The sequence below is a fragment of the Haliotis rufescens genome, unplaced genomic scaffold (assembly GCF_023055435.1).
Source record: "Haliotis rufescens isolate VD_foot unplaced genomic scaffold, xgHalRufe1.0.p SCAF_15, whole genome shotgun sequence".
In the NCBI taxonomy this organism is placed as follows: Eukaryota; Metazoa; Mollusca; class Gastropoda; order Lepetellida; family Haliotidae; genus Haliotis; species Haliotis rufescens.
Window position 1 is genome coordinate 30,413,168 of NW_025963835.1, and position 24,313 is coordinate 30,437,480.

The 24,313-nt window shown below is 41.6% G+C and overlaps 1 protein-coding gene across 2 annotated transcripts; it reads left to right on the plus strand.

The window, feature by feature from the left end:
• The first annotated feature begins 1,473 nt into the window (after nucleotides 1–1,473).
• LOC124131961 lies at nucleotides 1,474–19,923 on the plus strand. 2 transcript variants are annotated; one of them, XM_046495504.2, is made up of 2 exons: nucleotides 1,474–1,544; nucleotides 13,133–19,923. In XM_046495504.2, exon 2 carries the CDS (start codon nucleotides 13,157–13,159, stop codon nucleotides 19,589–19,591), a length of 6,435 nt encoding a protein of 2,144 aa, XP_046351460.2. In that variant the 5' UTR covers nucleotides 1,474–1,544; nucleotides 13,133–13,156; the 3' UTR covers nucleotides 19,592–19,923. The 2 variants fall into 2 exon arrangements, with proteins under 2 accessions (XP_046351460.2, XP_046351461.2); XM_046495505.2 differs by lacking the exon at nucleotides 1,474–1,544 and adding an exon at nucleotides 4,701–4,810.
• The last annotated feature ends 4,390 nt before the right edge of the window (nucleotides 19,924–24,313 follow it).

The following is a 24,313-nucleotide window of genomic DNA, read 5'->3' on the forward strand; positions in this document are numbered from 1 at the left end:
GACATCTGATAAACAATATACACTAATGATAAGGGGCGGTCGGGTAGCCTAGTGGTTAAAGCGTTGGCACGCCACGCCGAAGACCCGGGTTCGATTCCCGACATGGGTACAATGTGTGAAGCCCATTTCTGGTGTCCCCCGCCGTGATATTGCTGGAATATTGCTAAAAGCGGCGTAAAACCATACTCACTCACTCATGATAAACACTATTGTGTATATGTGACATATATCCCATACAATCACACCGATATTACATACATATATGTTATACAATCACAACTATGGTATAATACTAACATAATATTATATCGTATAAAGTCACACATATTTATAGTATTCTTTCACACACGCATATCGTATACAATTACATATGTTGTATACAACCGTACATGCGTATACAATCACACACGAAGATGTAAAGGCTATAGTCATACATATACATATGTATTGTATATAACCATACACTCACACATGTATCGTATACAATCACACATATAGTGTGTATTATACAACCACACTCATATTGTATACAATCACACATATATCGTATACAATCACACGTATAGTAAAAAAACAATCACATTTATATCGCATACCATCACATATACTGTATACAACCATACATATATCTATGCAATCAAACATACATTGTATAAATCACACGTTTCGTAACCAGTCACACACAGGAGAGCTAGACACGCCATGGACCCTGCCTGACACGGTGACGCTCCCTGTGGGGGGTGGGGTTAATGTGGCACTAACCCACACAGCCTGTTCCTTGTCACGGCCATTGTGAGTTATAGCTGTCATGTGGGATAGTGGTGTACAAAGTTGAAACATCAAATGTTTTGACAGAATTGAACCTGGGTCTTTTCTGAGATTGTAAATTGTCAAGCTAATCCTTTGAGTTTGAGAAGTGTCAATTTTTTTTTTTATAATGTTAATATATATATACAATGAACTACAAATATAAAATTATCCATGGTGTGTTGACAATGACATTACAGTAAACTACGGTTATAACGAACACGCTTATAACGAACTAACGGATATAACGAACTGACTTTTTAGTCCCGACTATATGCTGTAGTTATGCTGTATATATGCTTATAACGAATTACGGTTATAACGAACTAAAATTAGTAGTCCCTTTGAGTTCGTTATAACCGTAGTTTACTGTACATGGATAAGTTCATTACAGTATAGGAATGAAGGTTTTGCTATAGTGTGCACTGAACCATGAACTTAACACTGTTGGCGAAGTGCACTGTAGGCAACAGGAGGAGGTACCCTAGGACTGCATTGAAATCATTTGTTCACATAACTACTGGGCGTGTAGGTATGTCTTTGTTGAAATATCCTGTTTGGGGCATCTGCGACGAATTGAATAGTTGAGGTTAACTTGACATTCAAGCATGCAATATACATCATTATAAAGAGAACATTAGCTGGGTGTGTTTTCGTTTCGTAAATATCATATATTAGGTTTGAAAATGTCATAATACGAGCCTGTGGCTATAGCTACGAAACGGAAACGCACGAGGGTAATATATTTTATCATATCATTTCATTTTTACATACACACTGTATTGTGAACACTGTGACTTTCTGTCACTCGAAGAATATGTTAACATGTGCTTGCATGAGAACGAATACATCGTTTGTCTCGAGCGTGGCACCTGTGAAAACCGACTTAACTTGTCTCTAGGTCAATCAAGGACTCAAACGTGAATACACAATGCCATTTAGTAAGTGGTGAAATGTAACAAATGTTATATTTGGGAAACTCTTTCTTAGTAAAGTACGGATTCTAGACCTTTTTGCGAGTTAAGTCCCATCCGGGATTCGAATCCACACTCAAAGAGTGAGGCACCTAATCGCCAGCACAAAACGTTAGCGATCTAACCCACTCAGCCACCTTTACTAATATATAAGAAAGAGTTAACCCAAATATAACATCTGTTACAGTTGACCACTTTCTAAATGGCATTGTGTATTCATAACTTTCGCTCATGGGAGCCGTGCCAATTTACACTTGTCAGAGGGGTACTCAAAGTACGTTTTCTAGACTACCAGTTGTCGGACTTTCATCTGAGGACGCCTCGGTGGCTGAGTGGGTTAGTTCGCTGGCTTTGGGTCCCGGCGATTAGGTGCCTCGCTCTGGGAGTGTGGGTTCGAATCCCGGATGGGACTCAACCATAAAAAGTACTAGAATCTGTACTTAACTAAGAAAGTGTTATCCCAAATATAACATTTGTGACAAGGACTCAAACATTCGTGTATTAACTTCCAATCACAACAATGTCGCACAATAAACACAACTCTCCTAGTCAAAGGGTTTGATACATAAAATCAAAAGTGGTGATAAAATACAATATTGGCGACTGGGGTCTCTCTCACAGACCCTAGGGGGGCTTGCCCTCATCCGGCCTACACCTTATATCGCCTACACCTCATCTGGCCTTCACTAAATACAAATGGTTACTTCCACACCCCTGTTGTGTAGAATGGTATTGTCTATTAACCCATTAATGACCTGAGTACATGGGCCTGTGAACTAATCCGATGTTTTCATAGTGGTATCTGATACTTGAGTTTGTTTTGACTGTTTATACAGGATTACTGTTATAATCCACTTTTAACAGGTCTACTCATCTTAAAAGTTTTGCAAGTGTGTATACATTACCTTACCTGATATAATCCAATCTGAGCATTCTAACAGGTCTACTCATCTCCAAATTTCTGTAAGTGTATATATATACCTTTGTAAGTACTATTGTTTCTCTTTACTTTGATCAACGAAATAGCTTTCACAATGTTAACAGGATCACCTCATCTCCAATTTAGGAATAGGTATATATGTTAGTTTTTAAGTAGGTGCCTCAGGCTGAAAATGGCACATCTTCAAAGAGCTGAGGTCGTTACTTCACAGAGAGGCGGTCAGCAAGTACTACATGGTGGGTACCGGTACATGTTGAATGTCAAGCGGCAACTTGCTGTTCACTGGAAGTGTATTACCATTGGCTGCAGTGGCAGATGCAGCACCATTGGCGACCACATTACATCAACCAAGCCTCACAGTCATCCACCTACCGAGAATGTAGAACACATCCGCATCATCGCCAGAATTAAGGAGCAAGTGAAGACAGACATCATCCCTGTTCAGCAGATCTACAACGCCGAACTCGACCGAGCTGTCGAAGATGTTGCTGCCACGATGCCGTCCTTTGCCAGTGTCCAGGCTGCTCTCTACCGACACCGCTCCAAGTCCATCCCACCTCTCCCAGAATCCCGAGCCGCTGTCGACCTTCAAGAACCCTGGACCAAGACTGAAGATGGAAGAGACTTCCTGTGCATAGATGATGGTGCTGATGACAGACTGTTAGTGTTTGCGACAACTGAGATGTTGGAGATCTTTAGTGAGCAGGACACTATTTTCATGGATGGGACATTCTTCGTGTGCCCTAGCTTGTGGCTGCAGGTGTACACTATACATTCAATGCCACGTTCCCTCGAGCCCTGTGGAATCAACACGAGAACACCGGTCCACGTTCCAACAACCATCTTGAAGGTTTCCACAACGGCCTGAAGAAGAGAATGCCGAGAGCCCATCCCAACATCTTCAAGTTTGTCAAAGAACTCAAGAAGATCGAGACAGCAGTTAGACGGTCAAGAAGGCAGATTGGACTGGGTTGTGCCATGAGATCTCGTGCTCGTGTTGACAGAGACCAAGATGCAAGGATCGAGAGACTGAAGCAGCAGCTTGCTACTGGCAGAAGATCAGTGATCCAGTTTCGGGATGCAGTTGGACATTTCATCAAATTACAGTAATTTTGCTAGTAATGATGTAGTGCTAATGTTATAAAACACGAAGATGATGGATATAAATGTACAGTGCTATGATAATACATGTGTATTTATGATATTTGATGTTGTGAAAACATTTGAGTAGTGAAGATGATCTCATATACAAAATGAAATTACAGTATCAAAAGTCATTCACATTCTTTGTTATCTTGTTGGAAGAGCTCATTTTACTTAAGGGATAAGGGTACAAGTGTGATGTGCACTCATCCATAAATTTGTTTTGATAGTAGTGTAGGCGATATGAGGTGTAGGCCAGATGAGGACAGGCCCCTAGAGGATATAATTAATTCAACAGTCACCCCCATTCCTTTAACACTTCTTTCTAGGGTCAAGAAGCTTGCTCAGCGTGAAGGCTTCCCTCACAGAATGGTGCTTGTCAAACCTGACGCACATAACATTATTTTGGGGCTTCATGTATATTGAGCATGGATTAGTCTGATGGCACAACCCTGGACAGGGAAGAGGGGTCCTCCCATTAGTCAGACACCCAGTTGTCAGACAGTGGAACATTTTTTAACTGCCAAACACCCCTTTACTCATAATGATATGGCCCAGATACTGGCAATCTCGTTGAAGTTTTAAACGGCTTGGTTATACTGTAAATATGGTTGTTTTCACTGAAGTCTGTGAGATAGTGCTTACTGCTTTTTTTACAAGTTAGTTTACAAGGCTTCGTTAACATGACCAGTTTGTATTCGCAAGTGAGTTGGCCAATAAAAAGTAAACTTTATCACTTTGAAGCGTATACATGTACTTGTATCATTATTTACTTCTGGCGAAGTTTGAGATCGCCCCCGTAGTGACAGCTCTTAACAGGCTTCAGCGGAAACACTGCGCTTAATACACATAAGAGCGCGTTCTATAACACTGCAAGGAGCGAAGGAACAATGTCGGATTGGTACAGGCAGAACGAGAATGTAGACACTGTTGTTTATTTGTGGTGGTAAGTTGGATTTGGCGTCTATCAGTTATTTATCTGATCCTTTTTGAAGGCAAATATACTTTATGTAATTGCCAAATGAATATACGTGATGACAGTTAAAGTATTTCCTCCGAATCCCGCACACGTCGACACGGCACACTGCACGAAATGAACTATTTCACGTTGTGAGGCGTGTCCTGTGAAATCTAGGTTACACTGTTGTGATTCCAAGTGGCAAGTATCAGTCAGTTTTAAACTGCCCTAAACATACATACACATCAAACTGTGATCACCAAAGCATGGTACTGACGCAGGCATTCAGCCGAGACGTTACGCATTCAAATACTCTTGTCAGTGTATAATTTGATACAATAAAGTGCAAATGTTTGGGATGAAAAATCAATGATGACATACAGTTGCATATGTGTCGACGTGGTAGCATTGAAAACTGAACAGACACACGAAATTGCCAAATTCTAAATATAACTGCCTTGGAGATGTCGCAGCGCTCACTTCTTTTGATGCCCACATATATATATGTCTGAATGCTGTACGGAAAGCAGTCCATGAACAAAGTTGGTTAGTTGTTTAACGCCGCACTCAGCAATATTCCAGCTATATGACGGCGGTCTTTAAAATATTCGAGTCTGGACCAGACAATCCAGTGATTGACATCATGAGCATCGATCCACGTAATTGGGATCGATGACATGTATCAATCAAGTCAGCGAGCCTGACCACCCGATCCCATTAGTCGCCGAATTATGCCCAGCCCCTGCCTAGTACAATGTGTTATCCCTGACGTCTACAGATGACCCTCTAGATCCTTTGTTCATGGATCCCGTGAAGATTCCGGGTTAGAATAGGTCTTCAGCAACCCATACTTTCCGTAGGCGACTAACAGGATCAGGTGGTCAGGCTCACTGACTTGGTTGATACATGTCATTGATCCCAATTGCGTAGATCGATGCTCATGATGTCAATCACTGGATTATCTGGTCAAGACACGATTGTTTTACAGACCGCTGTCATATAGCTGGAATATTGCTGAATGCGGCGTTAAACAACAAACAAACAAACAAACACTCACAATGAAGAAACCTTGTCATCATCTCTTCCAGACAATCAGGTACCAGTCCTCAAGGACACCATGAACATGTTGCTTGTAAGCAATGCCATAGAGTTTCCGATGACACCAGGGTGGATGACATCTGAGTTCTATTCTCCACTTTTCCCATCTTCCCGAGGCAAGGGAGTTAACTGTCAATGAAAGTCCAATTTCCACCCTTGCAGAACTGGGCTGGTATTATGGAGTTATATTTTGGCTGAACTAACAAGTCTATGCATATTCCAATCAAAATCACGTAACGAAATCGACATCCAGTTCGTAAACTGCCGTGCAGGTTTCGTTGATTGCAGGATTTGCAAAGCATGTGTGCAACCAACTTGGCATCAACAGATATTTTCCAAATCTTTTCATGTTTTCAATCAAGTTGCTCACATGATTTGATGCACTTCCCGAAGTAAGAATATTTTCTTGATTTCCACAATTTGTTTAAAGCAAATGCAAGTGATATGAGAGTTGGAATCTGATTGGTCAATAAGCGGGACATAGAAGGGACATAATTTTTAATAACCACTGTTAACACAGTTAACCACCTTTCCTCGGGAAGATGCAATTTTCCTGGTTCCAAAGAAAGACAGACGACTTCATTATAGTCTAGATCTACCAGACACTTATTTACAAGTCCCTCTGGTTCGTGTTCCTAGGCCAACACTACTCATAACAAGTTTTCAGACTGGGAATTTCTTCGGCCCCGTGGCTATTTACTTGCCTCACAAAACCCATCGTCCAATTCCTACACAATCGAGGCTTCGCCTTCGAATGTGTATAGATGACTGCATTCAAGCCAACAAGGATTCTAACACTCTTCTCTGACACACCTCTGTTTCATCAACACCAAAAATTTCGAAATGATTCCAACACAGCGTCTTCAGTTTATTGGAGCCCTCTTCGATACATGCCTGTGCAAGATATTAGTATCCCAGGATCATTAGGAGAAAACTCAATGCCTCGTTCCATTGACACTCAAACAGTCACTTTCCTTGCACTGTCCTGACCAAAAAAACATCTCCCATGGAATGGCGACTTCATCCACAGATATTCCAGTGCATTTGCTAGTTATTTCGTCGCCTCGACGTCAACCTCTTCGCAACATGCTTCAACACTCAGCTATCCTGGTTCGTATGTCCCATCCCGGATCCTCTTGCTAGGGACCACGATGCATTAGCAATCTCATGGGAGGGATTACATGCTTATGCCTTTCCCCCTCGGGTTCTACAGAAGATAACATCAACCATTCACCTCACACTGCTTTTGGTCACGCCCTACTGGCCAACACAAAGTTAACAAGTTCACAAAGCTCATCCAACTCACAGACAGAAGATTTTACCATCTACCTCTGTGGGTCGATCTTCAACCTTACTCTCAGTTGGTCCATCTATCGTCAGGAACCCTCAGTCTCTGCTTCTGGCGCTATTACAGAAGTCACTTGTAGCCAAGGGTTACTCTACATGAGTGGCCAAGACCATCGCTGAGGCTCACAAATCCTCAACAAAAGCACTTTACGACCATATATGGAAGGCATTTGAGGCTTACTGTCATACGCATGACATCTTCACTCTGCCACGGCCTCTCCACAACAAATTGCTGAATAGCTTTACCGTCTCCGATCGTCTCGTAAGCTTAAGGGTTCCAACCTTGCTACATACCTGGCCGCGATCAATTCCGTCGTTGCAGCTACAATGGGCGCAAAGATCTCTAAAGTTGCAGAACTGCAATCTTTGATTAGTTCTTACAAGTTGGTGGAACAGTCATCACAGTACCATAGGGGGGGTCTATGATGGGATTTCATCACTGATTGGTTATTTACCATTCCACCTTTGACGTCCATTTTAAACCCTGACGATCGCGAAGACGTATGTTTGTGTCCGGTACATGCGCTAGCGGCAAAACATCTTGAACAATTACAGAAGAGACTAATTCATCCCATTTTCCACGACAGCTGCTACGGACATTTCTCGTACTACAATCTCATTGTGGATAGGCTCGATCATTCTTTGAGCCTACACTTTCACTGGCCTACTTGCTCCTGTTGCATCCAACTCTCACGAGACCCGTGCTGTCGCCTCCACTATGGCTCTTCACAGTAATTGCTCCTTGACTGCAATTATGGAAGGATGCTTCTGGAAATCAGATACGGTCTTCCAGTCCCATTACCTCTGAGACATCTCTTTGACGGACGTCCAAGGTCTTCATTAGTTCGGATCCTTGGTTCTCGCAGAAGACTTCAAAACACATCAACGCAGATAGAGCAGGACGTATAACCAGTTCCCATTGTATTTCATCTGCCTCTACATATTATAAACCTTGTCATGATTGTTTGTGTTTATTGTACTCATTCAGGCTTCCCAGACTGAGTATCCATTTGGAGGATATAATCACTTGTCTGTAGAGACTATGGTCCTCAGCTACAGTGTCGCCATCGGCCCGATCCCTAATTCTACGCACCTCCACCTTGGGTATGTGCGCTGGGTAGCAGATGGATGATCCTCTTGTGGATGTTGTTGGTGGTCATTCCCTCTTCCCATTAATTCAGTCACCGACAAGTGTAATTGAGGGTTCGTCGAAGCGTTAAAAGATGCTAAGCGGGCCGATCCTTTACATGCTTAAGGAGATAGTTATACCTTCGTCTTGTAGATTTGAATATAAGTTGTACTCGTTTGGCTTGGACCTACTATTACTCTCATTTACGTCAAGCTACACATATTGTACCGGACTTTATGTTCACATATCAGGATCATAACACTCCGAGAGTGTTTTTTGTTCTGTCTACTAGTTTTGTCTTATGATACATAACTTTGTTACTATATTATGTATTTTACCATTGCTAAGCTCCAGCTTCCTCATAAATATCCTACGGTTGTTGTCTTAATAGACTAGGGAGTTGTGCCCCATCATCCAAACGTGGGATAAATCCATAGTGTGAGATAGGACAAGTTTTAAAATTTGGAAATTTTACAGTAAATTGTATATTTATATACTTATCCTATCTCACACGTTCTATTCACACCCGTCCATCCCCACATCACAATTCCTTAGTCTATACTCTTGAAAGAGAATGAGTTGGTTGGGATAAGCATGTGATCCATGCATGGCCCAGATCTGGGAGGTGACCTTTGTGATGTGAGGTACATATGGATAAATTAACTTTAGAAGCTGAAAACCTTTATTTCAGACTTGTTTCAACTCAGGATCAAAAGAAGAATGAGAAAAAAACATTCCCAATCAGACATTTTGTACCTATCTCTTGAGACCTACATATGGGTACCCGTTTGGGGTCGGGTAATAGGAATGTGGGTACCTGGGTAGGGTTGGGTAATAGGGGGGTGGGTACCCGGGTAGTAAATTTGGACTCGTCCCAGCCCTTGATGATAAGTTTTGGCTGACTTGTTGTTCGTGGGTCTGTACTATGTTGGAGGGAGTCATTGGGAGTCCATGTCCATGACATTAGTGATCGGAATCAGTTTGAGGTGTTCATTGCATGTGTCCAGGGTTTTTTCATCAGGGATGACATATACCAGAAGATTTGACTTACATTGTTAAACTTTCAGTAGTAGTAGTTTCTTCTCATTTGCAGCCCAGACTCAACTCCAAACTCAAAGTTTATATCTACAAACACTTGATAGCATCATCTTCCCGAGGCACGGGCGTTAACTGACCATAAAAGTCCGGTTTCAACCTTTGCCGAACTAGGCTCGAATTTCCAGGCTAGATCGTAGCGCCACCAGTGGCTATTACGAGTTGTGTCCCTCCTATTGACCAGTCAGATTCTACCTCTCATATGACTTGCATTTGCTTCAAACAAAATGGCAGCCCCCAGTCAAGATGATCTGATCGATAATCAAATCTATGTTGTAATAAAACGGGTCTTACCTCGCAAAGTGCATCAAATCACCTGAGCACCTTCTTAATAAACATGAAAAGATTTGCAAAACATCTCTCGACACCTAACTGGCAGTAAACATGCTTTGCAAACCCTGCAGTCAACTGAAATCTTCACATTGAAATCCATGTCGTTTGTGTACCGGATGTCTAGTTTGTCACACGATTTTGATTGGGCTATGCATACACATTAGTTTAACAATGTGGAATACTTAATGAGAGTGAACAGTGAAGATCCAGGGTAGAATAGGTCTTCAGCAACCCATGCTCGACGTAAAAGGCAACTATGCTTGTCGTAAGAGGCAACTTACGGGATCGAGTGGTCAGGCTCGCTGACTTGGTTGATGTATGACCCAATTGTGTAGATCGACGCTCATGATGTCAATCACTGGATTGTTTGGTCCAGACTTGATTATTTACAGACCGCCGTCATATAGCTGGAATATTGCTGAGTGCGCAATAAACAACAAACAAACAAACATAATGAGAGTGAGTTGCCTCTCTTGAGTGAGACAGTGTGCAATTTATCACAAGAAATTCATACTTAAAGATTGTTCCACGACCAAATAAGTGGTCATCAGTTTAATCAATTATACTGTTACACTTGCCAATTACTAAATGTTTTCATTTGGTTCTTTCGCATGTTTAGTGTTCTCAATTTTCACTGAAATAAAACGATGTGATTTGTTGTGTACTATTACATTAGAGTGACTCCACTTCGTATCCCGTACAGTGATTTCAAACCTACCATCAAATCTTATACTCAGGATCTTATGCAAAAGAGGTGGGACACCCAAGTAGGAAGCAATAAACTCCACGAATTGAAACCAACAATCGGTCATACCTACTTGGGTTGTCAGTCAAGACATGACGAGGTCGTTTTACGACGGTGTCGTATTGGCCACAGTCGGTTTACACACGAATATCTGCTTAAGACAGATGAGGACGAACCTCCTAAGTGTATCCCTTGTGATGAAAGGTTCACCGTTAAGCATATATTGCTTGACTGTGTGGACTTTGCAATCGCAAGGGATTCACATTATCAAAGTGTAAATCTAAAAGATCTCTTTTCCCGTATCAGCGGGCATCTCATCATAAATTACTTGAAAGAAATTGGTCTGTATAATAAATTTTAAATATGTATGTGAATAATTAAATGCTTGTTTTTAAATTTGGTGTGATGCTATTAGCAACTGACATTATTAAAGGCTCTGTCCAGGAGGTTAACGTAGCGTAAAAATATTGTCCCCCTGTGTGACACGTAATCCTATAGTAATTGATGTAACTATCATCAACCAGTGTTTTAAGCCAACTCATTGATGAGTATTTTTTAATATTGGCTAGTATTGTGCACAACCACCAGTGGCTAAAGTGATGACGTAAATCCTGCTAGGGTATCATGCAGGAAGCAGAAGTACTGAAAGTCCCCATGATCCCCAGCGAGGTGGCCTAGCTTTGGTTACTGGTGGCCTATAGCCTGTTTTTTAAACTGTATTAATGATATTGTAATGCTCATATGTTTCATCAATTGTTTTTAAATATAGTATGCTCCAATATGTTTGATAAAGTGTTTTTAAATATGTCATTGCATAAATGACTTAATTGTATATATATTAGCTTGGTCTCGTCGCTATATGGCTGAAATAATGCCGATGCGACGTTAAATTTTAACTCACTCACTCACTCACCGAATATGGTTTTACGCCGCTTTTAGCAATATTCCAGCAATATCACGGCGGGGGACACCAGAAATGGGCTTAACACATTGTACCCATGTCGGGAATCGAACCAGGGTCTTAGGCGTGACGAGCGAACGCTTTAACCACCAGGCTACCCGACCGCCCCTATTACATTAGATATCGGGCTTGTGATAGCCTTCTACCTATGTAATTTACTCTGACCACACTTTGGTCCTGGGGGTGATGTAGCTCACTCATATCAGTTAGATTTGTAGTTGAATTTCATGTATTAAAGAATATGTATTTCACATAATAGGTCCTCATTTATATTCTGGTTGATATATTCACAATAACACAACACACAACTAGATGATGTATTGAAGCGCACAGTAGTATCCCATTTTGAATCTGAACTTTGAATAGTCCAAATCCAAGAGTAGAGAGAACTTCTCAGGTCAGTGGGGAGACTCGAACTGACGCTCCACTCTGTGACAACAAACAAAATACTATCATCTTATTCTTTGTTCTCTTTGTCATCTTTGTCTTTCTGTTTTTACTTAAAAGAATCTTTTCTCTTTGTCTCTTACCAATAACTTATTTGCAATTTCTCAATTCATGGTTGAGATTCAAACCATGCTTTTCCTGACAAACACACTCCCACTCACACTGTCCACTCCCATCTGGACAATCTTGCATACAAAGTGTATCAGGAGAACTCTAGACTTTTCGGCACCAGGAATACATTGATAAGTGTCATTAGTTGGCTACCAATTAATGGCAGACCATTCCCTCTCTACCCCCTGGTGATAATTTGCAATTACCGTATTCGACGTAATAAGCGCCCAGGGCGCTCTCAAAATTAGAAATGGGGGCTTTTATTAGAATATTATTTTGGTGAAAAAAACAGTTGAAAGATGAATTTTGTGGTTTATGCTGACAGCCTGAAATGTTTATGTACCCATAATTAAGGGTGCATATAACACACGAGTGTGTATTATACGCGAATAAATAAGTCTTGTGTACATTGATCAATCGGAATGGGTGCTATTTGGGATTGTTCGCCAGCCAATATATCAGCAAATATCGCCGTGGGCGCTTATTAGAGCGGGGCGCTTATTACGTCGAATACGGTACTTGAGTATTTTCACTTAACCCATAACAGATTGGAAAAGAATTATTCATGAGCCTTACTCAGGTCCTTGCTTCACCAGTCTACTGTTATCCTTTGTTATACACTTCCAATAACAAACTGGGGCACGGGTGGCCCAGTCGTCTAAGGTGCCACGATTCGCTCTGCAGAGTTGCGTCCCTTGGGCACGCCAGAAACCTATGATTGTGGGTTCGAATCCTGGTTCGCCCCAATTATGTTTCTAGGTTTGTCAGCACCATACCCGTGCTCGTGGGTTTCACCGAAGTTGTAAACGTCTGAGACCTGCATCTCTTCGGGCTTTCCTCCCACATTAAGCTAACACGCCGTGATATAACTGGAATTCTGTGAAAAGCGGCGTTAAACCCAACTCACTCACTCACTCAAATAACAAACTCCTAACTGAAATTCTGAGTTACAGAATTTCATATAATGTTTGTATGCCAAATGTATATGTAAAAATACCCTTGTTATTGTACTCTTTTGTACCATTGTGTTGTTGTTTTTTTCAGATGTGAACGCAGCCTTCCTTTAAAATGTCGGCCAAATCCAGACGTAAGGTGATTTCCTGTGAAGCCCTCCAGTATGAGTGTGGCATCTGTCTCCGGGAGTTCAGTACCTCCTGGTGTTTGCAGCTGCATATCAGGACTCACTCAGAACAAAAGTCCTTCGACTGTCACGAATGTGGAATGACTTATCCAGACTTCTCTGCTTTGTGTGAGCACCTGAAGGTGCACATCTTTGGGGCAGATCCTGTGGAACAGGATGCAGATTCTCCGAGCATCAGTTGTCATCAAGACCCTGTGTCTCTGACTGATGGGAACCAGGTGAGTCATGGCTTCAAGCCTCAACTAACTTGTGCGACCTGTGAGAAGAGGTTTGGTTCCTTCAAAGCCCTGAAACTCCATTCAAGAATCCACAAAACAAAGAAGCCAGTTCAGACACAAGAACCCTGGAATCTGTCCACAGGTGAAACATCCAGGACCTTTGGATCTGAAGGTAACCAAGAAGATAATAAGAAAGAAGGGACACAGAATGTGAAGAGCAAGAGAGGCAGGAAAAGGAGAAATGGGAACTTGGAACTAACAGGCTATTTCTTGAAAATTGGCAAGAAGTATAGATGTGAGGTCTGTGCTAAAAAGCTAAGTTCCAGATCCTTCATGGAGAAACACATATTGAAGCATCAGAGAGATCAGTTTCACTGTAGTCATTGTGATAAGTTTTTCACAACTTACACCGACTTGAAGGATCATGAAAAGCTACATGAGACAGCTGGGGAACCTACTATACCTCACAAGATTGTTGTTGATGACCATGTGAAGGCTGCAGAGCTTGTGGTGGCAGATTTAAAGGGATTTTCATGCATAGTGTGTAAGAAAACATTTGATAGCAAACAGAAAGCACATGTTCACATACTTTGTCACAAGAATAGAAAAGGGAGACGTAAACTGAACAGGTCGAAGCCAGGTTCACAGAGCTCAATCTCTAGTGATGCTTCACTGAACAGGCAAGATGTGTCTGACATGGAAGTGAAGGCTGGAGTCAGTGCTGGTCCTTCACACATGACTGCTGGTTCTGCAGATACAACACAGTCACTTTGTTGTGAAGAATGTAAGGAAGAGTTCAGTACACAAGATGAGTTGGTACATCACCAAAACCTTCACATTCGAGATCACACCATGGCACTGATGAGAATCCTGAAGCCAGGTACGAACCTAGATGTGTCAATTGTTGAGACACAAACACTTGTTGATGCTGTGCATTCAGTTACAGATGTGTTGACAGCCACCAACAAGGAGGCCCTGTTCAGGAACACTTCAAGACAGGAACTGGCATCATCTGGTGCGGCCCCCAGCAAGGAGGCTCTGTTCAGGAACACTTCAAGACAGGAGCTGGCATCATCTGGTGTGGCCATCAACAAGGAGGCTCTGTTTGGAAACACTTCAAGACAGGAGCTGATATCATCTGGTGCGGCCACCAACAAGGAGGCCCTGTTCAGGAACACATCAAGACAGGGCCTGGCGTCATCTGGTGTGGCCACCAACAAGGAGGCTCTGTTCAGGAACACTTCAAGACAGGGGCTGGCATCATCTGGTGTGGCCATCAACAAGGAGGCTCTGTTCGGAAACACTTCAAGACAGGAACTGGCATCATCTGGTGCGACCCCCAGCAAGGAGGCTCTGTTCAGGAACACTTCAAGACAGGAGCTGGCATCATCTGGTGCGGCCATCAACAAGGAGGCTCTGTTTGGAAACACTTCAAGACAGAAGCTGATATCATCTGGTGCGGCCACCAACAAGGAGGCCCTGTTCAGTAACACATCAAGACAGGGCCTGGCGTCATCTGGTGTGGCCACCAACAAGGAGGCTCTGTTCAGGAACACTTCAAGACAGAAGCTGGCGTCATCTGGTGTTCATCATCCAGAGAGCAGTCCACCAGATGTAGCAGCTTTGGAGTCAAGCTCCCAAAGAAACCTACTCAAGGCCTTCCCCAATGTTCAGTGCAATGTGAAAGTTGTTCTGAAACGTCTCGAAGATGAAAACTTACTTTGTCAGAATGGAGTAGATACAGTCTTTAGGCATTCAGAGGACCATAGCAATGAAAGGGATGATCATACGCAGCAGAGAAAATCGGGTGAAGTAACAGAAACAGAGACACTTTATGGAACAGGGGAATGTCATCAGACGAAGGGAACACTGTCAGACAATAGCAAAGCATTGCAGGAAGGTGGAGATTTCAGTGGGGACAATGGGGAATATGATGATACTTTTCATTATGAAGATGACATTAAACATGCTGAAAATGATCATTATTCAGTCTCAGCTACAGATTCCAGTGATTTGATGTCAAGTGAACATGCCCAAGATGTGTCCACAGCTAAGGATGACAGTGACATGATGTCAGCTGAAAATGTCCATGACTCTGCGTCGACAAAAGAATTGGTGTCTCCTGAAGCACATTCCAATGGTAATACAGCAAAATTAAGTAGTCTTGCAAAATCTATCCTTAAAAATGTAGCTGAAAAAGGAGACAAGTTTTCATGCAAAATTTGTGAAGTGGAATTTAGTGAACTACAGAAAGCCAAGAATCATGTCCGAATTCATGTTGCTAAGAAACGGTTTGAATGCAAATTCTGCCCAGCTAAGTTTGTGTATGCATCAAAGCTTCTATCCCATCAAGCTACACACGCACCTGAAAACCTGTCTCCTAAGAAGAAGACGAGAGTGACGACTAGGTGTCATTATGAGAATGTAGGGAAAGAATTCATCTGCAACATCTGTGATAAGCCATTCAAGACCAAGCATAAGGTACAGTGTCATGTCCGCTATCATCTACTGGAAGACACTTATCAGTGCAGGTTTTGTCAAAGATGCTTCCGAAAAAAGTATTCTTTGCATAATCATGAAAAGACTCATTCTGATGCTTCTGGAGAAGGTTCTAAGACTACTTTCAAGGATGATGGAAAGACTGAAGATGAAGAGACAGAGAAGGTGACACTCAAGTTCAAAAGAGGAAAGTACAAAGAGTTCACAGAGGCTGTCAATGATGTTCTTAAGTGTAAACTTTGTGAAAGTACTTTTAGGAATAACAAGCAAATAATTGACCATTTCAGAAGCCATTTTGCTGAGAGAAAATTCTGGTGTACAATTTGCTCTGCAGCTTTCAAGAGAAATAGTCATTTAGAGGTTCACATGAAAGCTCATGATAGGGGTAACGTGAAGGGGCAAAAAATAAGTATGTCTGAAGGTGTCCAAGGAGCCATGAATGTAGAGAAGAAAAGTAATGTGAAAATGATTAAGGAAAATAACAGTAAAGATGGAGCAAATGTTGTTGATTTATCTGCTGACACTTCAATAGCTACAGACAGTATCAAAGATCGGGGAGGAGAGGCCGGTGGCTGTGTGCAGCCAGAGTTGCCTTCAGGGGATACATGTCTGCTTGAGTCTGTTACCATTCCTGTACAAACAAACCATGAACAAATGAGTGTTGCAACATTGTCACAGGAAGATCGGATTCGTAATGATGTAATAGGTGAGAAGTCATCAACTACTGAAGCCTTGACTAACTCTAGCTTAAATCAACATCCCATTTCTACAGCTGCAGAAATGGTCAAACATCATCCACTGACTGATCCTGATGGTGCAGCATTCACTTGCAGATCATCTGGTGAAGAAGGGCACTTGCTGGTAGGACATGCCAAGACCACTGTAACTTCTGCTGAAGGGACAAATGATAAGGAACCTTTGTCCAATACTAAACGAGAAATACGTGATCACAGTTCTGCAATGACTGTTGATTTAAGTGATGAAGAAGATGGTGCTGGGGAACAGAAAGACACAACATGTGCAGCTCCAGCAGCAGTTGCTGCTTGTGCTAAAGATTGTGCAGAAACACAGACGAAAGCCAAAACAGAGCCAAGTGCAGACTTCATTACTGTACATGGGCTACGTGGATCTAAAAACGCAAATGAAATCGGGGATGACAAGATGTTGATGGCTGCTTCCGATGAGGATGGTGGTGGTTTGGTTGATGATGTGAGTGATGATAATGATCTTGACAGTGACTTTAAGTATGAGCCTGATATGGACTATGATTCTGACATATCCAATGAAGATTTAAGCTCTGCTCGAAATAGAAGACCCCCAATTAAGTACCTTTATGATGCATCAGCTTCTTGTACAGATGGCTGCAGTGCTGGTGAAGGGGAAACAAAGGATGCAAACATCAATAAATCTTCCGGATCAGAGAATGATGATGGTCCATCGAGGAACAAACATGATGTACAAATTACGTTTTGCAATCCAAAGAAGAAAACGTCCAAATCTACAAATAAACCATCACGGAAAGGTATAACTGTTGCATCAGGTTCCAAAGGACAAGGGAGACAAGTAATAACACAAATGAACACAGGAGAAAAGGTGACCCAACATGTAGGTCAGTTAGAAAAGCTAGAGATGGAAACTATCTCATCTCAAGGTCAGGATGTAGGAGGGCTTCATCATGAGGATGAAGCTCAAGATTGTCCAGTGGGACTAAACACAACTGATACTGAAGAGGAATGTGCATTGATGGATACCACATCTTCTGACTGTCAGTATTCTCCACAGAAGCATCAGACTGAGTATACAATTGAGGCCGGGGGATCCTTCCGATGTGTCTTCTGTGATAAAGTCTTTAAATCCCTGCTCAACATTCGGAGCCACCTCAGTATTGAACATGATCTCTTCCGGTGCAAGGTTTGCATTGCCACCTTCCAAACTCATCAGGAACTCAAAAAACACAATGAGGAAAACAAACACTTACAATTCAGAGTCCTCAGCAACAGAAACATTTCAACTAAAATTGAAATAGTTGGGGAGATGTTTAAATGTAATCTTTGTAACAAAATGTTTTCAGATAAGGGAAAGTGTGCACTTCACGTTAGACATCATCTGACTGCATTCAAATACATCTGTGACATCTGCTCCCAAGCCTGCAAGTCCAGGTCAGTTTTGGCAGCTCATATGAGCATACATAACAACAGCTGTTCATTTGAGTGTAAAGCTTGTTTCAACATGTACCCAAATATGGGAAGTTTGAGATATCATGAAAAGAGACACACTGAAGAGGACAAGATTAACATTTTGAACTATGTCAAGTGTGACACATGTGGTGATCTTTGTGTCAATGAAAAAATGTTGGAGAAGCATGTTTTGCAACACAAAGACAGCCATACTTGTGACTTTTGCAAAATGTCATTTCAGACGTACACTGCTCTCCAGAATCATCAGTCAGTGGAACAGCACCACAAGTGTGAATATTGTGGGAAGACATACAAAGATCAGAAGTATCTTAGGAAACACATCCGTACTGTCCACACCAAACAAGAGGCTCACATGTGTGACAAGTGTGGCAAGTCCCTCAGTAGTCAGGCAGGTCTCCGAGCCCACATGGCACTTCACACGGGGACTGCCAAATTTCAATGCAGCATGTGTAACTTGAAATTTCACCATGCGGGTAAATTAGAACACCACATGAAAGCTCATGAAGCTGGTGGTGGTCTGTGTGAGCTATGTAAGAAGTTTTTCCGGACTCGGATATGCCTCAAAGTCCACAAGTTGATGCATCAGGCTCTGGAAGCAGCAGGGGAAGATCTAGGCAATACTAAAGGGCTGCTGATTCAAGGGCTGTCGGAGTACACTTGTCCATGTTGTAAGAAGACAGTCGGAACTGTGGAACAGCTCAGGCAGCATATCAAGCATCACTTTGTTGAAAGGAGGTTCAAATGCACAATGTGCGATATGTCCTTTTTCAACAACTATTACTTGGAGACACATATAAGAATCCATAACAAGGACTTTTCATTTCACTGTGATCAGTGTCCTCGAAAATTTGCCTCGTCCAACTTTCTGAATAATCATATCAAGAAGATCCATCTGAAATCTGACAGGGGTAGATTTCCTTGTGACATTTGTAAGAAGATTTTCAGAACGAGGGCAGGTGTTGGCAGTCACAAAAGGCTTCATAAGGACCGTGTCCGTGGTCATCCATGTGATTTGTGCGAGTTAAGCTTCTTCTCTCCATCGGAACTAAAGGCACATAAGCAGACTCACTCTTCCGTGAGAGCGTTTATGTGTGATCTCTGTGGCGTGAGTTATAAGACGAAATACATGTTGAGAAACCATATGCTCAGGCATGAAGGACGGAAGGACTTTAAATGTGACTTGTGTGGAAAGGAGTTCTTTCTGAAAGCGTATTTGCAGATTCATCTGAGAAATCACAAAAATGAGAGGAATTTCAGGTGTAATATTTGTGACAAGGGTTTCAATCATCCTAATTCTCTCAACGACCACAAGCGAATTCACACTGGTGAGAAGCCATACAAGTGTAAGACCTGTGATCGGAAGTTCACAGACAGGTCGGCTAGGAGAACGCATGAATTGTCACACAAGGCGTCCACCAGTAAGAGCAAGGGCAAAGTTGATCTGTGATTCGAGAATCAGATTGATAGTAGAATGCACCAAATGTCACACACAGTGTCCACAAGAATGAGCAAGGACAAAGTGTTCTGTGATTGGAGGATGACAGACTGTTAGAGCTCTCCCAGTGATAAGGGCATCACAAGTCACGATGTATGGATGCAATGCCAACTTACACCTGACAATATGTTACACAATATACCTACCAATGTCAAATCGTCTCTATGTACACACTATGTTCCTCCATCACTCATGAATATATATACATACATATACTATTTTTATCCCTCGCCATGAAGGGGGATATAGGAATGGGTGCCGTCCGTTTGTCCTTCCATCCATCCGTCCGTCACATTTCGTTTCCGGAGCAGATCTTGAAATCCGTACCATATTTCTTCACCAAACTTGACACATAGATAGGTCTAGTGATGAACTGGTGCCTTTTGATAGTTTGGGGTTTTTAAAAAAAATATTTTTCGAGTTTCCATGGCAACGACTTTGACTTAGACTGAAAATGGCGCTAGTCCTCGTTTCCGGAGCAGATCTTGAAAACTGTACCATATTTCTTCACCAAATTTGGCACATAGATAGGTCTTGTGGTGAAGTGGTGCCTTTTGATAGGTGAAGCAAGACATGCTTGCCCTTTTCATGAATACCTGGTGTCATCACTGATTTTCAGTGACCTATTGATGTAATTTTCAATAGAAGTTTTTCAGCAGACGATCAAGTTTGGTTATTCTTTGGAATGCCGTTTTATATTACACCTGGCTTCATTTCATTGCCTGACACATCAGTTACCCTGCAAAGGGCCATGTGTATTCACGAGTGATAGAGGAACGTAGTGTATACAAACATGAAGTGTTGGTGATGACCGATGTTTTGATTATCTTAATTCAGTATTGATTTTCACATTAATATTTATATATTATTGCACATTTTAATTTTGTTGATTTTCATAAGATTATATTTATCAAGTTTTGATCTGATAACTATATCTGTTATCTTGCCACCTGCCATGAAAAGAAAATGGTAATCTGATTGCATAATGGTATTCAAATGAGCCTAAATTGACAGTCATGTGTGCAAAACACTAACTGGTTGACAGCAACAAGCTCGTAGTGTTGGGTGAGAAGGGATGCCATGAGACTCATTTAGGTCATGGAAATACATGTACATTGGCAATAGGGTTCTGAAAACAATGAGAACGTTTCCTCCGAAAGAATCTGTTTTGTGTGTTTAGACGTGGAGGGTTATAATAAATGGACAAGCGTTTCTGTGAAGATTTGACAACCCCTCCATGTATTGTGTCAGCTGACTCCTGAAAGACCTTTTACTGCCAAATTTTTATCCCAAGAAGACCTCTTCTGTGATCTAATGGCTAGTTTGACTGTCCGGAGAGTTAAAGGTTCAAGGCAGAACCGTACCAAAAGAAAGTAAAAGATGCAGGTATGAGAATCACAAGATTTGTTCAAATCTCATGGCTTCACCCTTAAACACCTCCAAATTATGGACCACATTCCATTGCAAAGAAGTTTCAGCTGAAAAGGAAAATATCCAATCTCATCCCTGAAGATGGTTCTTGTTGTAACCCTCCTTATCAAGGGGCTAAAACAAGGATTGCTCGGCTGGGAGTCTGTATACAGTATCAGAGTGGCATATTCTTGTTAAACTGAGGCATGGGATCTCAGACTGGCCTTAAAAACCTGACATTACTCCGTAATTACTAATAGAAGCAGCAGAAACACTGAACAAAACGAACAAAAGAAAAACAATGCAGCACTATAATATTTCTTTGATGGTTCTCCCTTTTGGATGGAGATGCCATGGCACTCAGAAACATGGCCTTTTTTTATTTACATTCAGAACTCATCAGTTAAGTTTGTTATCACATTGTTTGTATTAGGTGGTTGGCATACAAATGTAACAGTATTAATAGTTGAGGGTATTGTATTTTCAACAAAATAGCATGTACAAGTTGTTTTTAGGAGCTTATTGGCCTTATTCTGACACATGCATGTTCATTGTGATATCCAATAGGTCTTCAGCCCATGCTTGCCGTAAAAGGCGACTATGTTTGTCGTAAGAGGCAACTAACGGGATCGGGTGGTCAGGCTCGCTGACTTGGTTGATGCATGTCATCGTATCCTAATTGTGTGGATCAATTCTCATGATGTCAATCACTGGATTGTCTGGTCCAGACTGATTTCTTTACAGACTCTGTCATACTAGTGGAGTATTGCTGAGTTCTGCGTTTCTTTTGGAGGTGAGTATATATACATCTGCATTCCATTGTTTACGAACAATACTCTCACACACCTGGGGACGTGCTCAGGGGCGAATATTCGATCCTAGATCTACAGCAAATGTTAGTCAAAGTTTCCAAATGAGAATTACAGTTTCTAATTCATGTTATAGCTATGACTGTTGATAGCATTGTAGTGATGACTTATATTTCAGTCATAAAAACACAGTTAACAGGAATAGTCCTTAATTGAAGGCAGTGTTATACAATGTTAAAATATCTCGGAAATTAAGAATAATAGGATCCCAATTTTGAAGAAAAGCACATGCGTGCGTGCGTGCGTGCGTGCGTGAGAGAGAGAGAGAGAGAGAATATCCACATTGAAAGTGAGCCGGTGATCCGAAGGAATATGTGATTAACCTGTTAAAATACAATGTTAAAATATCTCAGGAATTAAGAATATTATGATCCCAATTTTGAAGAAAAGCTCAGTTTGGAATCCTAAATAAATTCCCTCCAAGACCCAACCGTGTGTATGTGTGTGTGTGTGTGTGTGTGAGAGAGAGTGTGTGTGTGAGAGAGTGAGTGAGTGTGTTTGAGAGTGAGTGAGTGAGTGAGAAAGAATGAGAGTATCCACATTGAAAGTGAGCTGGTGATCAGAAGGAATATGTGATTAGCCTGTATATCGTAGTGGTATGTATGACAAAAGTGATCCTTGAAACCGGAAACTTCCCATCCCCGGATACAATCAAATACAAATTCAGCAATATATCTTATTTGGATAATTAACATAATTCTTGATGAATTATGAGATTCCACATGTTCAAGAACAATGCATCCATGTCTGTAGTTTTATAGTCCGTTGTTTTCTATAGTACATGTAGTACCTCTTTATGTATATTATGCTCACAATACAGCCAACCTATTGTTGTCATGTTAACTCGCTTGTATTGTTATTACCACCAAACGATTCAGCCAAGCTTTCCTTTTTCCCAGCTAACAGTTCAGTATCTTGTTTCGATAAGCTTTGAATGTAGATCTGTGCCAAACTCTAGTTTAGAAAACACCTTTTGATTGGTTGCCAGTTTCAAGCTTGAGTGAGAAAAATTCTGTGCTGAGTTAGTGATGGTGGCAAATGAGTTCAGTGTATTTATCATAATAGAATGGCATAATATTAACATGTTTAGTTTTTCGCTCACCTGGCTAAAAGTCAAGTGTGCTTGTCATGGCCGACCCGTGAAGATCCGGGGTAGAATAGGTCTTCAGCAACCCATGCTTGCTGTAAAAGGTAACTATGCTTGTCGTAAAAGGCGACCAATGGGATCGGGTGGTCAGGCTCGCTGACTTGGTTGATGCATGTCATCGTATCCCAATTGCGTGGATCGATGCGCATGATATTAATCACTGGATTGTCTGGTCCAGACTTGATTACTTACAGACCGTCGTCATATAGCTGGAATATTGCTGAGTGCGGCATTAAACAAGAAACCAATCAATCAATTGTGTCATGGTCTGCTTGTTCGTCATTCAGTGTCATGCGTTGTGAACAATACAGCGGTCATATTGAAAAACATTCATTTTGTCATTTTTGTTTAAAAAGTGTAATGAAATTTGGTATGTGTAGTGCCTCAACATGACACTTGACATGCTTTTTGGCACGAATGATGACAACTCAATTTGTTCAAGAAGTTCGAACAATGTTCAAGATTTTCATTATGAGAGCATGGCAGCCATATTGAACAAGCATCTATGGCCATGAGGTGGTGAGGTGAAATTGGGTTTAACGTCGCGTCCAAGATTATTGCACTTATATAGCGACGTGCATGCACGTGTATGTGTATGTGTGTGTGGCTGCTTGTACTAGTCCGGACTGATGCCGATTTATAGTGCTAGCTCACTGAGATACCATGCCGCAGTTTAACATGAATACCCCATTCAGACACAGTATACTGACTCCGAACCGACCAGTCCTTGTTTTAGTCCCTTAATGCCGAGCGCCAGACAGGGTAACAACAAATACCATCTTTTAACGTCTTTTGGTATGACGCGGCTGGGGGTCTAACCCCGGACCTTCCGCTCTCCGGGCGGACGCTCTACCATTAGACCACAGAGGCGGTTTTCTATGGCCATGAAGTGTGATGATAATCTTGTACATGTGACGTTAGTACTCAGGCACAATATATATTTTCAATTGTTTGCAATATTTTATATTGTGCCTTTTTAAGATGATGATCTTAAATAGTCTCAAAATCATATTTGCCTCTGTTAACATTTCGGAAATTTCTAGGCTGGGAGCTGAACTTGAACATGCATAATTCTCCTTATGACATCATATTTTGATCGATTCATCAGATTTTAGTGTCAGTCATTAGTACTTGATGAAAGGAGTATTTGAATATCATTGGTGACAGCAAATCTTTTCCAACAAGAGTAGTACAAACCTATTCACACCTCTACTACAGATCTGTGACAATGAAAATGACACACATCAT

Coding starts and splice junctions, on each gene's coding strand:
- LOC124131961 (XM_046495504.2), top strand. CDS start 13,157: ATGTCGGCCAAATCCAGACGTAAGGTGATTTCCTGTGAAGCCCTCCAG.